Source organism: Seriola lalandi, unplaced genomic scaffold (genome assembly GCF_002814215.2).
Source record: "Seriola lalandi dorsalis isolate HSWRI2012SDOR001 ecotype SW California unplaced genomic scaffold, Sedor1 jcf7180002054883, whole genome shotgun sequence".
Lineage (NCBI taxonomy): Eukaryota > Metazoa > Chordata > Actinopteri > Carangiformes > Carangidae > Seriola > Seriola lalandi.
Genome location: NW_019525658.1, coordinates 1,940,539 through 1,954,525, shown reverse-complemented (window position 1 = coordinate 1,954,525; position 13,987 = coordinate 1,940,539). Strand labels below are relative to the sequence as shown.

At 39.8% G+C, this 13,987-nt stretch overlaps 1 protein-coding gene across 1 annotated transcript in view; it reads left to right on the top strand.

The window, feature by feature from the left end:
* The window catches only part of top3b (DNA topoisomerase III beta), a 26,094-nt gene extending 13,328 nt beyond the window's left edge, over nt 1-12,766 (top strand). Inside the window, exons 11-18 of the mRNA XM_023397751.2 lie at nt 565-711; nt 1,070-1,243; nt 2,243-2,371; nt 2,572-2,721; nt 3,778-3,878; nt 7,852-8,053; nt 10,649-10,836; nt 12,386-12,766. Of these exons, the coding sequence (XP_023253519.1) occupies nt 565-711; nt 1,070-1,243; nt 2,243-2,371; nt 2,572-2,721; nt 3,778-3,878; nt 7,852-8,053; nt 10,649-10,836; nt 12,386-12,667 (1,373 nt within the window). The 3' untranslated portion in view covers nt 12,668-12,766. The remainder of the gene's footprint in view (nt 1-564; nt 712-1,069; nt 1,244-2,242; nt 2,372-2,571; nt 2,722-3,777; nt 3,879-7,851; nt 8,054-10,648; nt 10,837-12,385) is intronic.
* Nucleotides 12,767-13,987: the final 1,221 nt, after the last annotated feature.

Below are 13,987 nucleotides of genomic sequence, written 5' to 3'. Positions count from 1 at the left end.
AAAAAAAAAAAAAAAAAAATGTTTATCTGATTGTATTAATCAGTCAAAATTCTTATGGTCGGTTAACGGTTAAATTCTAAAAATTAAATTATTAACATCCCTAATGTGACCATATGAAACGTGCAGTTACCATGATTTAAAATCACAGATTTCTTTGGTTTGAGAATTGAAGGAAACATTTGGGAAAATGTAAGTGTTTATACATTTTAATGTGGAAAAGTTACATATTATAACTTTCACGTCAGTTCATGATTAACAGACTGCAAACAGACGTGGACAATCTTATATTCATACCACAATGGGCGTTATACATATTTGGACACATTCCATACATGCACACTATAAAAAATGATGGCGGCCTCTTGACAGCAAAATCCATTTTGCACCTAAAAAGACGAAAACTGTGTGCAACCCACACCACCCACCCACCCCCCTCTATGACTGCTGATTTTCACTCCACATTCAGGGTGGGAACACATCTGAATAAATATGAAACAATTTGGCTTCTTGTTCCTCATTCCTCTCAACATTAACCCATGTTATTCCTCTTCTGCTGTTCCACAGGCAGCGATGGTTGGCGGCTGTATGAGTACATCACACGACATTTCATTGCCACTGTCAGTCAGGACTGCAAGTACCTACAGACCACCATTGAGTTCAGCATTGGCCCAGAGGCCTTCTCCTGTAGTGGCAAAACCCTGATATCACCAGGTACAGCCAACTTGTACCAAGCTGCAGGTGGCACTTTGCAGATTTGTAGCTCCAAATGCCATCACTGATTTTTCAGTAGCTTGAAAACAGTTTGATCTTCAGTTCCTAAAAAGTTATCAAGAATACAAGTTACTGTGAGTCAATTAAAACTGTTTTTTTTACTTGGCCTACACTAAAGGGAGGGAGAAATTAAATGTTACTTCATCACACATGTATTACACATATATTTCTTTTGTTATCCACTTAGTGTATTTTCTCTTAGCCATTCATTGGTTTCTTATCACTAATAATAATAATCATAATAATAATTTTGATAATAAGCAACCCAGTCCTTGCTAAGTGTGTGTTGTCTTCCCAGGGTACACAGCACTGATGCCCTGGCAGGGTATCCCTCTGGAAGAGGCCATGCCAGACTGTGAGCGTGGCGACATTTTCACAGTAGACGAGATCAAGCTGGTGGAAAAGCAAACCAGCCCCCCAGATTACCTCACCGAGGCCGAACTCATCACCCTCATGGAGAAACATGGCATTGGTATACCTCTGCGCTACATGTTGGATATAATTGCTGTTCATATCTTGAACTGAAAATATTTGTAAAACAGGATGCAGGTTGTGCACAGCATGGCTCAACTGTCAAAGTGTCCCTGCAGTATGAATCTGGGGCTTCATGAGGACTTCAGCAGATTTAGTAGTGGGAGAACAAACAGAATGCATATACATGAAATGCAGACACTCAAGATGGATTTAAAAATTAAAGTGGCATTAATATATTTGTTTGGCTACTTGGGGGCAGAGGAGCTACACAACAAACATTGAGCAAATTATCCCCAAATAAAGTTGTTATGGCAACTACTTCTTCTCTGTTTACACATTCAGTGGACACGGAGCAACACTCTTACTCTCCTATTAGCTCTGGTTTGGCCTCCACCAAAATATCAGACTCTCTGTTCAGCAGTCTCTAACTCTGTTTGGTCCTGGGCAGGTAGTGTACAGTGATGCAATGAGATAAGAACATTCTGTAGGTTTGTTACTAGTGAGTGACTAAGTGATTTCTTTCACATCAGATGTTTTTCTCAGGAGCTGGTGGAGATAAAAACCTGACCTAAATTAAGAGAGAATAGCAGTTGGGGAAAACAGTCTCACCACAAGATCCATTGATTTAGCATTATTTTTTTTAATCCATCTGTTCTGTACATACTTGTGGAGGAGGATATGGGTGTGGAACCTTGCATCAAAATCTTCAACCAGCTGTGTTTTATTACTTAATGTGGTCAAGATGTCTTAATATGTTTTGCTTGAGTCCTAATTGGACTTGACACCCACAAATAAAAAACACTGCAGTGACAAATTAATGCCAGTCACTCTGGTCTCGCTCAGTCACTTACACTAATTCTGATTAGGTATTTTCCAGCCTTTGTGTATGTAAATTATTAAATGTCAGAGCTCACTATTTGATGCTGTACTTAAAGATCTACATTTTAAACAGGGCCTGCAGTTTTACTGTTGTTTACTTCTGCCCTCTTTCCTCAAGGTACTGATGCCAGCATCCCTGTCCACATCAACAACATCTGCCAGAGGAACTATGTTACAATAGAAAATGGACGCAAGTTGAAGCCAACCAACCTGGGCATTGTCCTGGTGCATGGCTACCACAAGATAGGTCATTTGCCTCATATAGTTGTACATTCTCTTAGATGGATAAGGGATCGGTGGCTGTACATTGATTTGTGGGTTATATAGATAGAATAGTGGAATTCGTTAATATATGAAATGAGCCACAGTATTAGTGTGAATTTAAATGTGTGTGTTTTATAGCATGTCATTGAAATACCAATAATTGGCTGTATTTGTGTTTTGCAGACTCAGAGCTGGTTCTGCCCACCATACGCAGTGCTGTAGAGAAGCAACTGAACCTTATTGCACAGGGTAAAGCCAACTACCAACAGGTGTTGCAGCATACACTGGATATCTTCAAGAGGAAGTTTCACTTCTTTGTGGATTCCATCACCAGTGAGTTCACGTAGCCACAGGAGCGCGTAGTTAAAATCCTGTTGACAATGGGCTTTCCAACTATTTAATTACCATTAAAGCTGGATTCAGCCGTCTGCGGTAAGGGGCTACCTGTGATGGCTTCATGCATAGGCTCTGAGGTTACACTGTAGGCTCTGACTTAGCTGATGTGCGCCTCTTAAAAAAAGTAATTGCACATCAGGGATACGGTATGAATGAACAGAGGAATGAACAGTGTTTATTGGATGTTACTCCGGTTCTATAAATCTGACACCTTTAGGGGTTAACCCCTTGTATTGAGTGTAAATGCAGCTTAAACCTTATATTAACACGCCAACACATAACCTCAATAACTTGGTTGCCACTCAACAAGAAAAGGATGCAGGCCTGAACCCCTAGGGAGTAGACTAACTTGCTGTCAACACTAATTTCCTGCATTGTTGTCCACTTGAATGAGGGGAAAGCCCACTCTGGTCCTCTCCAGTCCTCTTTTCATTTGAACAACGATGCACTGAGCTGGGTGGACTTCATGCAGGAAGAAATTAGTCTCAATGACAGAGACAAATGCAGGTTACATGATCTTACAAATGTGAGATGGTAAGATCTCACATTTGGTGAGATCCGTCTAGCAGATGTAACTAATGTTGAATATTAAACTTATAATGATAGTTGATACGTCTTGATTAAAATTAATTGCTTATTTTATGGAGGGGAGAGAGGATGATCCACCTGGATGTCCCACCACGATCCACTTTTTTCCTAGGGGCTTTGAGAGGGTGCAAATTACATTTTGATTGCGTTATGTTGATTAATATGAGCAAAACAGTATAAATGCAGGATGGTCAATAACAAGGATGCATGTTAATTCAGTAGAAAGATTTGAAAGAAGGAAGAAAATGCAAAAGGGGATAGAGGGAAGGCTTAAAGTTTTAAAGGAATTTCTAGCATATTCATAGTGCTGAATAAACCAAGGGAGAAATTATTTAGACTTATTTTACCGTTTGGTTCATTCCTGTGCAACTCCTGCCAACAGTATCTATCTGTTTTGTTTTATAGGCATGGATGAGTTGATGGAGGTCTCCTTTTCTCCCATTGCTGCCTCAGGAAAGCCCCTGTCTCGCTGTGGCAAGTGCCACCGCTTCATGAAGTACATTCAGGTCAGCAGAATGGTCAAAACTACTGTTTGAATTTGAAGAAAGCATGGTGCAGATTTGGTTGTCAGTAAGTGCCTAGAGTGTATGGATTTAAGAAGAATCAATGTCAAAACTCTTAATAGTGTGGGAGCCCACCGTTTGTAGATATGAACATAGTAGATGTTTGATGACCAAGGCTGATGACTGGTGCTATCGGTTTATTACCAGTCCACGCTGCTACAGTACCACAACCACAGCACTTATCATCCAAAACAGCAGTTGAGAGTACATCTGATGGCATGGCCCCACATCAGGACACCACAGGCGCCTTGTTCAGTCACTGAGTGTGTTTAAATGGACATTAGTATCCCGGCTATGAGGCTTATTATACGCTGCTCATCGGATCTTGATGAATGAATGATCCAAGTTGAAAATCTTTGCTGATGTTCATTGTTTAATTTGTTGAAAACAAAATGACGTAACAACAGTCAGTGGAAACCATAATCATCAACCCACTGAGGGCTGGATTCACAATCACACTTAAAATCAAAGTGAAAAATTGAAATCACAGGCTGATCCAACTCCTGATGTGACACGTCCCACTAGAAGACGTGGGGCCCTCATGCCACCCTCATGGAGTCTGTTTCTGACAGTGTGGTCAGAAACATGAACACCAGTATCCTGCTGGAGGTCATGTTGTAGGGCTCTGACAGTGCTCCTCCTGTTCCTCCTCGCACAAAGGAGCAGGTACCGGTCCTGCTGCTGGGTTGTCCAGCTGCTCTCCTCGTGTAACGGCCGGTCTCCCGGTATCTCCTCCATGCTCTTGAGACTGTGCTGGGAGACACAGCAAACCTTCTTGTGACCGATCACGAGACCAGAAGAAACGGCACCAGTTCCATAAGCGATGAGAGTAGCCATAGTATTGTGCAAACTGAGAGGTTGCAGTGAATATGGCTCGATTGCCAACCGGTCTGGGGTTCACAGAAGAATAGTCAATACATTTGTATATATGTTCTGTTGCGGCAAATTAAACAGTTTAAAGGCAATGTTACCAAATACTAACAAAGTGTATGTAAACTTCTGACCCGCTGGGAATGCGATGACAGAAATAACTGGTTTGTAGCTCTATTGTTTGTAATTGTATATTTCATTGGCTAGTTGATCTGTAGCTCTATTCTGATTGGTTAGTTGGTTTGTAGTAGGACTGCACAGTTAATCGAAATATTATCCAAATCACAATATGGCCAAGTGCAATTAATTTATGAGGAAGGGAAAATGTGTCTTGACATTGTTGTGCATTGGTAGCACCATAGCCGTATTCTGATTGGATAGTTGGTTTGTAGCCGTATTCTGATTGGATAGTTGGTTTGTAGCCGTATTCTGATTGGATAGTTGGTTTGTAGCTGTATAATGATTTTGTAGTTGGTTTTGAGCCATATTCTGATTTGGTTTCTAGCAGACACACACACACACACACACACACACACACACACACACACACACACACACACACACACTGTTCCTCAGTACACACTGTTATGTTTAGTCATGTTGATGTTGAATGTGAATAAATTCATTAACTTTGCAAGTAATTCTGGAAACCAGATTGTCCTTCATATCCTTTGTATGTTTTTTTCCAGTATGGACATGAAGTGGTTCGTTAACTTGGTTTTACTTGTTGAAAGCTGCAGAAACCCTGCATTTGGCAGCAGTGAAGAGATATTCTATCTAATGTTTTTGTGCAAGCTTTTCCCTTCTAACCACAAAATCAGGGTTGGGAGCTGACACACAGGACTAGTTGCTGGAAGACATCACTATGGCTGAATCACAGGCTAGCAAGATCCTGATTCCTGCATTAGTTGAGACAGTGAACATAACAATCCTTGTTGTAGGTGAAAGACTGGAGCAGACTGGAACGTAATGTAGCAGGAAGAGGGAGGGATGGGAGGAGCTGAATGGTTTGCTTGCAAGTCTCATGCTAGCGCTAGATTGATTTCCAGTACTTGCATATGCTGTTTTAAGGTTTTACTTTTAAATCATCAAGGCACCATTTATATTCCATTCTGACCCATGTGATGGCTGACTGTTGAGCTCTGTCCTTCAGAGTTCAGCTTTATTACCATTTCCACCTGATGAAAGAGCCACTTTTCAATTCATGAATGAATCATGAGGTTGCAGATCTTTTGGTCACTCTCATTGTATCTGAATATGTGCGTAGTGAGTTGCGTATGACTGCTAAGTGGCATGTTCTGGAGGAAACCACAAGGTAACCCATGTATGAAATCCTCTGGGAGCTCCATATTGCTCCATGTGCACTGAGGATGTCGTTATAGTCAATTTTTCCTCATTACACTTTCAAGGAACTTTGTGCATGTGCTTTGGATCTTCCCTCCGCCATCTTTCCATAAAGTAGACTCAAGCTTGTGTGTCTCTTACTCCCCTGTCGTTGGCATCATCACAAGGACTGGTGGGTGGTGTCACTGTCATACATACGTGCCTCTGTAGCTACGCAGATATATTATTGGTACCCTTCCACTTAAATAAGAAAAAACACAACTTTCCCTGAAATAAATTGAAACTGACAAGTAATGGGCATTGACTAGTGTCTATTCCATATTTAATACGACAGACACATTGTTTTAGATTTTTTTTTTATGTGACATATTATTTTAAACAATGCGAAAAAATGAAAATGGCAAGTTCAAAAATATTGGCACCCTTAATCTAATATTCTATACCACACCCTTTTGAGGCAATAACTGTAATCAAGTGCTTTTTGTAGCTCGTATCTCAGCTGGTAGTTTGGCCCAGTTTTCTTGAACAAACTTCTCTTCTTCTTTTAGGTTTAATTGGTGCCTTCTCCCAACTGTGAGCTTCCACTCTTTCCATTGATGTTTAGTTGGATTGAGATCAGGACTCATAGCAGGCCACTTCAGAATGGTCCAATGTTTTCTTCTCATGCATTCTCGGCTGCTTTTAGGTGTATGTTTTAGGTCATTATCCTGTTGGATTATCCATGACCTGTGACTGAGACAGAGTCTAATTTCGTTGACAGATGCAGCAAAGGAACCCTGTAACATAACTGAGCCTCCTCCATGTTTCACAGTGGGGGTGGTGTTTTTTCCCTTTCCTCTGTGATCACAGAGCTGATTTAACCTACTAAAAAAGTGCATATTTTGTTTGTACAAAGTATTTTCTCCTAGGAGCATTGTGGCTCGTCGACATGGGGTTTTGGTTGGTATTCTTTCATTCAGAAAGTGACATATGGTGCAACTCGACACTTTTGTACCTTTATCTTGGAGGAGTTTGTATCTTGTTTGATTCAGTAAACAGCAACATTACCACCACTCTACTACTACAGAACACTGATTATAGTATTGTAGTGAGTCTGAACTATTTTAGGGGAATTTTATGCCTTTATTATCAAGCCAACAGTAGAGAAATGGCATGAAGTCCGAGACGATATTTAACAAAGGTACCAGGGAAACAGGGACCTTTCATTTTTTCCTCAACATCTTAACCCCCAGACTGCCAGGGCTTCTGATGTACTGGATGTCTTGTATCTTCACAGGCTGAGTTATAAATATGATAGAGGTCTATGAGAATTAATGCAGTGGAAAGTTAAACATTCACCAAAATTCCAAATTTACAGATAAAGCCCTCCGAGAAATAAACAAAACACATGCTCTCTGATATTTTCATGAAGTTTGATCACACATTTTGAAAGTTATGCCAGGTCCAGACTACAATAATATTTTTGTCTGTCTGTGATAACGTAGTCATTGCAGCAGATTAAACTGCAAATAACTAAAGTTATCACTCGACTGCGAACATATTTTAAAACCTGATGATAATGTCAGCCTCCTCTTTCTTTGATAAGCAACCGTAGTCCCATAATGGTCTCTGAGGTTGGTTCGGTGAGGACTATCCAGTCTCTCAGATGCATTTGGAAGTGAATCATTCTTAAATGACGTCTGATCCTAACATGTATTTGCAGGCCAAGCCCAGCAGGCTCCATTGCTCCCACTGTGACGAGACCTACAGTCTTCCACAGAATGGAGCCATCAAGCTGTACAAGGAGCTGCGCTGTCCACTGGATGAGTTTGAGCTTGTGCTGTGGACCTCTGGGGCTCGGGGCAAGAGCTACCCCCTGTGCCCTTACTGCTTTAGCAACCCGCCTTTTAGGGACATGAAAAAAGGTGAGACCCAAACATTAACTCAAATGGTAATTCTTGTAGTTGTTGGATTGTGGCTAATTAGCTGGAGCTGACACTAGGCTGAAACAAGCTGACACTAGGCTGACTCCAGCTTGTACTAGCCTGAAACCAGCTGACACTAGGGAGACACCAGCTGACACTAGGCTGATACCAGCTTGTACTAGCCTGAAACCAGCTGACACTAGACTGAAACCAGCTGACACTAGACTGAAACCAGCTGACACTAGACTGAAACCAGCTCACACTAGGTTGACACCAGCTCACACTAGACTGAAACCAGCTGACACTAGACTGAAACCAGCTTGTACTAGACTGAAACCAGCTGACACTAGACTGAAACCAGCTTGTACTAGACTGAAACCAGCTGACACTAGACTGAAACCAGCTTGTACTAGACTGAAACCAGCTGACACCAGGCAGAAACCAGGTTACTCTAGACTGAAACCAGCTGACACTAGACTGAAACCAGCTGATACTATGAGGAAAGTAAATATGACACAATGATAATGTCTAACTTGCAGATTTAGGAGAAACTAGAAATAATGCGCGTCTCAGTCCTTGATCTAGGACTCCTAATTTTTCTGACTAAGAGTAATTCACAAAGCCACCTTTGTGTAACTTCAAGGAAAAATTAGAAGCAGTGGAGCGGACTCCTAACTCACTAAGACCAGATCACAAAGAATCTTAAAGGGCTGCTGTCATTCCATGTCACAGTGTTTTGGAAACCTTAAACGATGCTGAATTACTTAAAAGATACGACTGAATCACGAAGGAATAATGATCGTTGTGGAACTTGTGAAGGATGCAACATCTCCTACAAACTGAAAAAACAGTGTGTAAATTAAGTGTTTGGCAACGCTGCTACTTGGCAACAGAGAAAAGCCAATCTATTCACCAAACAATAAATGTCTCTGTAGACCCTACATCATAGGACAATTCATATGATTTCCTTTAGATGTTCAAAAACTACAGAGAAGTAAAACAGCTTCATGGTCCATCTACCCGCTGTGACCTGTGCCATAGATGAAACGCATGTAAAAATTATTGCACCACCACAAAACGAGAAAGGATTTCAACAGGGAAAAAATCACACCATCAACACACAGGTTGTATTGATGCTGCCTGGCAGTTGTAGACAGTGTTGTGCAGTGTCCAGGATCTACACATGATTCATGGATCTTAATGAAGAGTGACCTGATCAGCTGTTTGAAAGGATCATATTCCAGCTGGATATCACTGGTGGGGGACAGGGGAAATCTTCTCACACTCAGGGAGTCGCACTTAGGAGTTTTTTCCTTAGTTAAAGTTGGTCTGCATAGCTTTGTGAATAGGACTTGCGAGAAAAGTATAGTAAAATATAGTTGGCAATGGGAAGTAAAGATGTTTGTATATTTACTCTCTTCCATAACAGTATTGATAATTACTACATAATTTTGTCAGATATAGTGATATTTTGTATGTTTGATTTCTGATAATGCAATCAGATCTTATTTTTAAAGCTAGCAGTTTGATAGAAGATAATGAGGTTAAACAGTCGTAGTGATGTTGGCAAGCCCTGTTTTGTGCCTCCATATGGCCTTTTCACCACATCAATAAAAGTTTAACTTTGCTCTATTTATTTACTGAAATTTATTTTGAATTATATCATATCCTTATATGACCTTTACCTTACCTTTTCTTCTGTATACTAACAATGTCTAAGACAGCACAACACGTTTCTCACACAATTGGAAAATTGGATGTAGGATCCCTGTTTTATTACATAAAGTTGTGCTACTTGCTCTTTTGAATCTTTGAATGTGTGCGGAGAGACAGACGGACAGACAACAGGACAGACAGAAAAGGACAGACAGACTTTATTTATGTATTTATGTTCAGCACCTCATTAGTAATAATAATATAACTTCATGATAAACAATAATAGTTCATTTACTCCAGTTCATGAGCCACTTCCTTTGGCTGAGGTGTTTTACAGCCTGATGGCAGAGGGAACAAAGGATATCCTGAACCTGTTTGCTGCAGCTGCAGCTGCTTCTCTGTCCTGCCAGAATTGTTTTGGAGAGGGTGGTTGGTATTGTCCAAGATGGCCTTTATTTTACATTGCATGTGTCTCTCAAAGCAGAATAAAAGAGTTGTTAACCTTGCAATAATTACATTCCATCTGCCTCAACAGAACAATTGAAATAACTTGAACAGGGTCATGAACAGCAGTAACTATTATATTATTAGATTCTTTAATGTTTTATTAACAGTTGGCTGAGAGGTCAGCAAAAAATCAATTCTTGAATATGTCTGGTGTCTGTTGGAAAAAGAATGTATAATCTCTTGTTGTCAGGTGTAATATATGCCAAATATCACATAACCTGAATATCAGGATCAGTTAACTGCACAATGAGTGCAGGTAATGCTGTCTAAGTAAATTAAGCACTGAATACACGTTGTAAATTGCAGCCATAAACTCAATGAAGACCGAGGTTCACATTTGCATGTTATTTTCTTTGTAAATCTGGCCCTCAGTCTTGGTCTTTTTTAGCCCTCTGACCTCTCTGACAGTCTTTTAATGTCTGTTTTTCCCAGGTATGGGATGCAATGAATGTACTCATCCGTCCTGTCAGCACTCTCTCAACTCTTTGGGCATTGGACAGTGTGTGGAGTGTGATGGTGGAGTCTTAGTGCTGGATCCCACCTCTGGACCAAAATGGAGAATGGCTTGTAATAAATGCAATGTGGTGGTACACTTCTTTGAACATGCACACAGAGTGCAGGTAAGAAAATAGTCACACATCTTGTCACGATAATATTTATATGGCATAATGTCCCATACAATGTCAAAACAGGCCTTACAGGTCCAGAAAAGCAAACACGCAAGTGATCTAAATATCCAGATGTTTGAAGAGTTTCTTTCTACCCAGACATACGAGCAGCTTATTTCTCTGATTAATACACTCTCAACCAGTGAAAATGTACTCAATAAATAAATAAATTACTTAAGTTTCTTTGTGTGTGCAACAAGGTGCACAAGGTTTTTCTGAAAAAAACATTTAAAGAAAAGGTCTGGCATTATTCTACATTCTTCTTCTTATCAATAAATACCAAGAAAAAAAGACGCAAACCAATAATATGTTAGTCCATCTCTCAGTATTGTCTGACTTTTCTTCTCTGCCTGTAGCTCTCAGCCCCGAGTCCATTGGTTAATACTGAAGATGCACATCTTTAAAAAATTTTCATTTTTGAAACGGTTCAGCAATTTTCTAAAACAGCAAACATTGTCATTTTTATCAAATATTACTTAAACAGGAGGAAATGGTGCATTTGTTGGCTGATTGTTTTCAATGGCAGATACATTCACATTTGGTGAATGTTTGGGGCAGCAGGTGTATGTGATGAGTGTTGAAGAATACACATTTCAACCAACACAGATACGAAAATATCTTTATGTCCTGCTGATATAGATGATATAGATGTAAATGTCAAAGGTGGGAAGAGAAAAAAATACAGTCGCCAATTTATACATTAACAGTACATTTACCAACTTCCAAAAACTAACTGAAAAATTCAAACTTCCTGCACATATTTTTTCAACTTTCTACAAATCAGATAGTGGGTTAAAGAAAAAGCTCAGGACATTTTCCCAGATATCCCTAAAGAAACCCCTCTTGAAATGTTCCTATATAATAGTTGATGTACAACAACCAGTGGACTAACATCTATGGCAAATGACTTGGCTACAATAAGACATCCACAAAAGGAAAATGGAAAAGAGATGTAGGCTGTGTCTATGGAGAGGAAGGGTGGTTTTGTATCACTTTACTCAAACATAGGCAAATTCAATTTGATATACTTCTGTAAACTTGTTACACCCTCTACATACATTTCTCCCATGTGTCAGAAATGTAAGGTGACAAAAGGTGATCTTCTTTCTTCAATCTTGAGAATTTTGGAAACATCTCAAATTGAGAAGCTATGACTTTGACTGATCATAGTTCTGCAGTGATAGATTCCCGAGCACCCCCCGCATCCCCACCCCCCACTCTTGAAGTCCCACCAGGTCAGTTGGTGTAAACAGCTGATGAACACAAATTTAGTGAAAGGGTTTGGAAGTGTCCTCAGTCCAACTCTTTCGACATGGTTTGGAACACCTTCTAAAAAGATTCTGTTATCCAAAGTTACTTTTAAAACTCCATTGTGGTTAGGGTTAGGGGAGTTTTAACTAAGGTCATGAGTCCCCCATCCCTGTATTTATGATGTCTTCTCAATTCTTACACTTCTCTTGATCCTATATGCTGCCTCTGATGTTCTCCTCTCTTCCCGTAGGTTGCTCAGGAGACCTGCGATGCCTGCGACGCCTCTCTGGTCGCAGTTGACTTCAACAAGACACGCACTCCACTTCCTGCCAGCGAGACCCAACACACCGGCTGTGTTTTCTGTGATCCGGTTTTCCAGGATCTGGTGGAGCTTAAACATGCCACCATGAGGCACTTCATGCATCGGGGTGGGGGTGCAAGACGAGGAGGACGGGGACGAGGCAGGGGACGGCGTGGCAATCCTAAAAAACCTAAAGACAAAATGGCTGCCCTGGCAGCGTACTTCGTATAGTGTCTGTATATAGTGCGTCCTGTTATTTGCTTGACAGAAAATGAAGATGTTTTTACATGTTTAATTACATTGAAGTAAAACATGTATTTAAAAAAAAAAGTTTGCTGTGAGTTTTTATTCACCATCATAAAAATGAGTTCAGTTGTAAAAGCATGTTCACATCATCTCTCCAGTGTCACACCTGTGATTTCAGTCTAAATTCTAAAATGACTTTCATTGTCCTTTTTTAGTGATTTCTAAAAGATTAACAGACCAAACAGAATGTTACACCCCCAATATTCCCACCTCCTGCTGCACCACCCCATGCTATCACAAAGTTAGTGTTGGTGTCACCTTGCATCACATGTCAGTCTGCACTACAGTTCATACACAAAAGTCTGGATACAAATTAAAGTCCACATCCAGTACACAGGAAACAAAGCAAATCTTCTTAAGACAGGAAGCACATGCCCACACACAGAACAGTACTCTGAAAACAACAAAAGATAAATGAACTAAATAAAAAATAACAAATAAAAAGGTAAAATGTACTCCTGTTCCTGTATGGAGGATTTATCAAAAAATGTTGGAAAGGAACATCATGCTCTGAGCCACATCATGTATGTAAGATGTTTTCAAGTTTCAGATTTGAGATCATCTCTAACCCAGTAAGAAATGTTGAGGTGTGTATAAAGTGGTGTGCAAGAAACCATTAAAAGCAATGATGGTCCTATTACCTCCTTCCCTCTGGAACATTCCCGAAACTGGACACTAGAAGCTTTCATGGAGATTTCAACAGTTGCAGAACTCGTCCAGGCTGGAACAAACGGGGTTGATCTGTGGGTAAATTTTAGGAATGTTAAGGTCCTTAACGAATTCCTTAATATTGTTTGAATTGTAAAAGTTGCTGGACACATATAGACCAAAGTAAGTTTCATTTTCCATTTTCAGGACCAATTTTAGTTTATGCTTTCCTATTTCAGCTTTTAATTTGATAATTTTCGCTGATGCTCATCCATATTAGGATTTTAATTGTCACTTTCCATATTCAAATAGCAATTTTTCAATATAATTAGTATTTTTTGTCAAAATAATAAACCAATAAACAAAAAAATTACCACCAACTATTATGATAGTAGATTAATCGTTTTAGTCATTTCTAAAGGAATAATGGTTCACATTTACTGGTTCCAGATTGTCATATATGATGACTTGATGAATGACGACTTTAAACTGTATATTTTGGGCTTTTGGGGTGATGTCTAAATAAAAGGTAGTTTTCACACAACTTTCTGATATTTCCATGACAAAAAAATTAATCAGGAAAATAATTGGCAGATT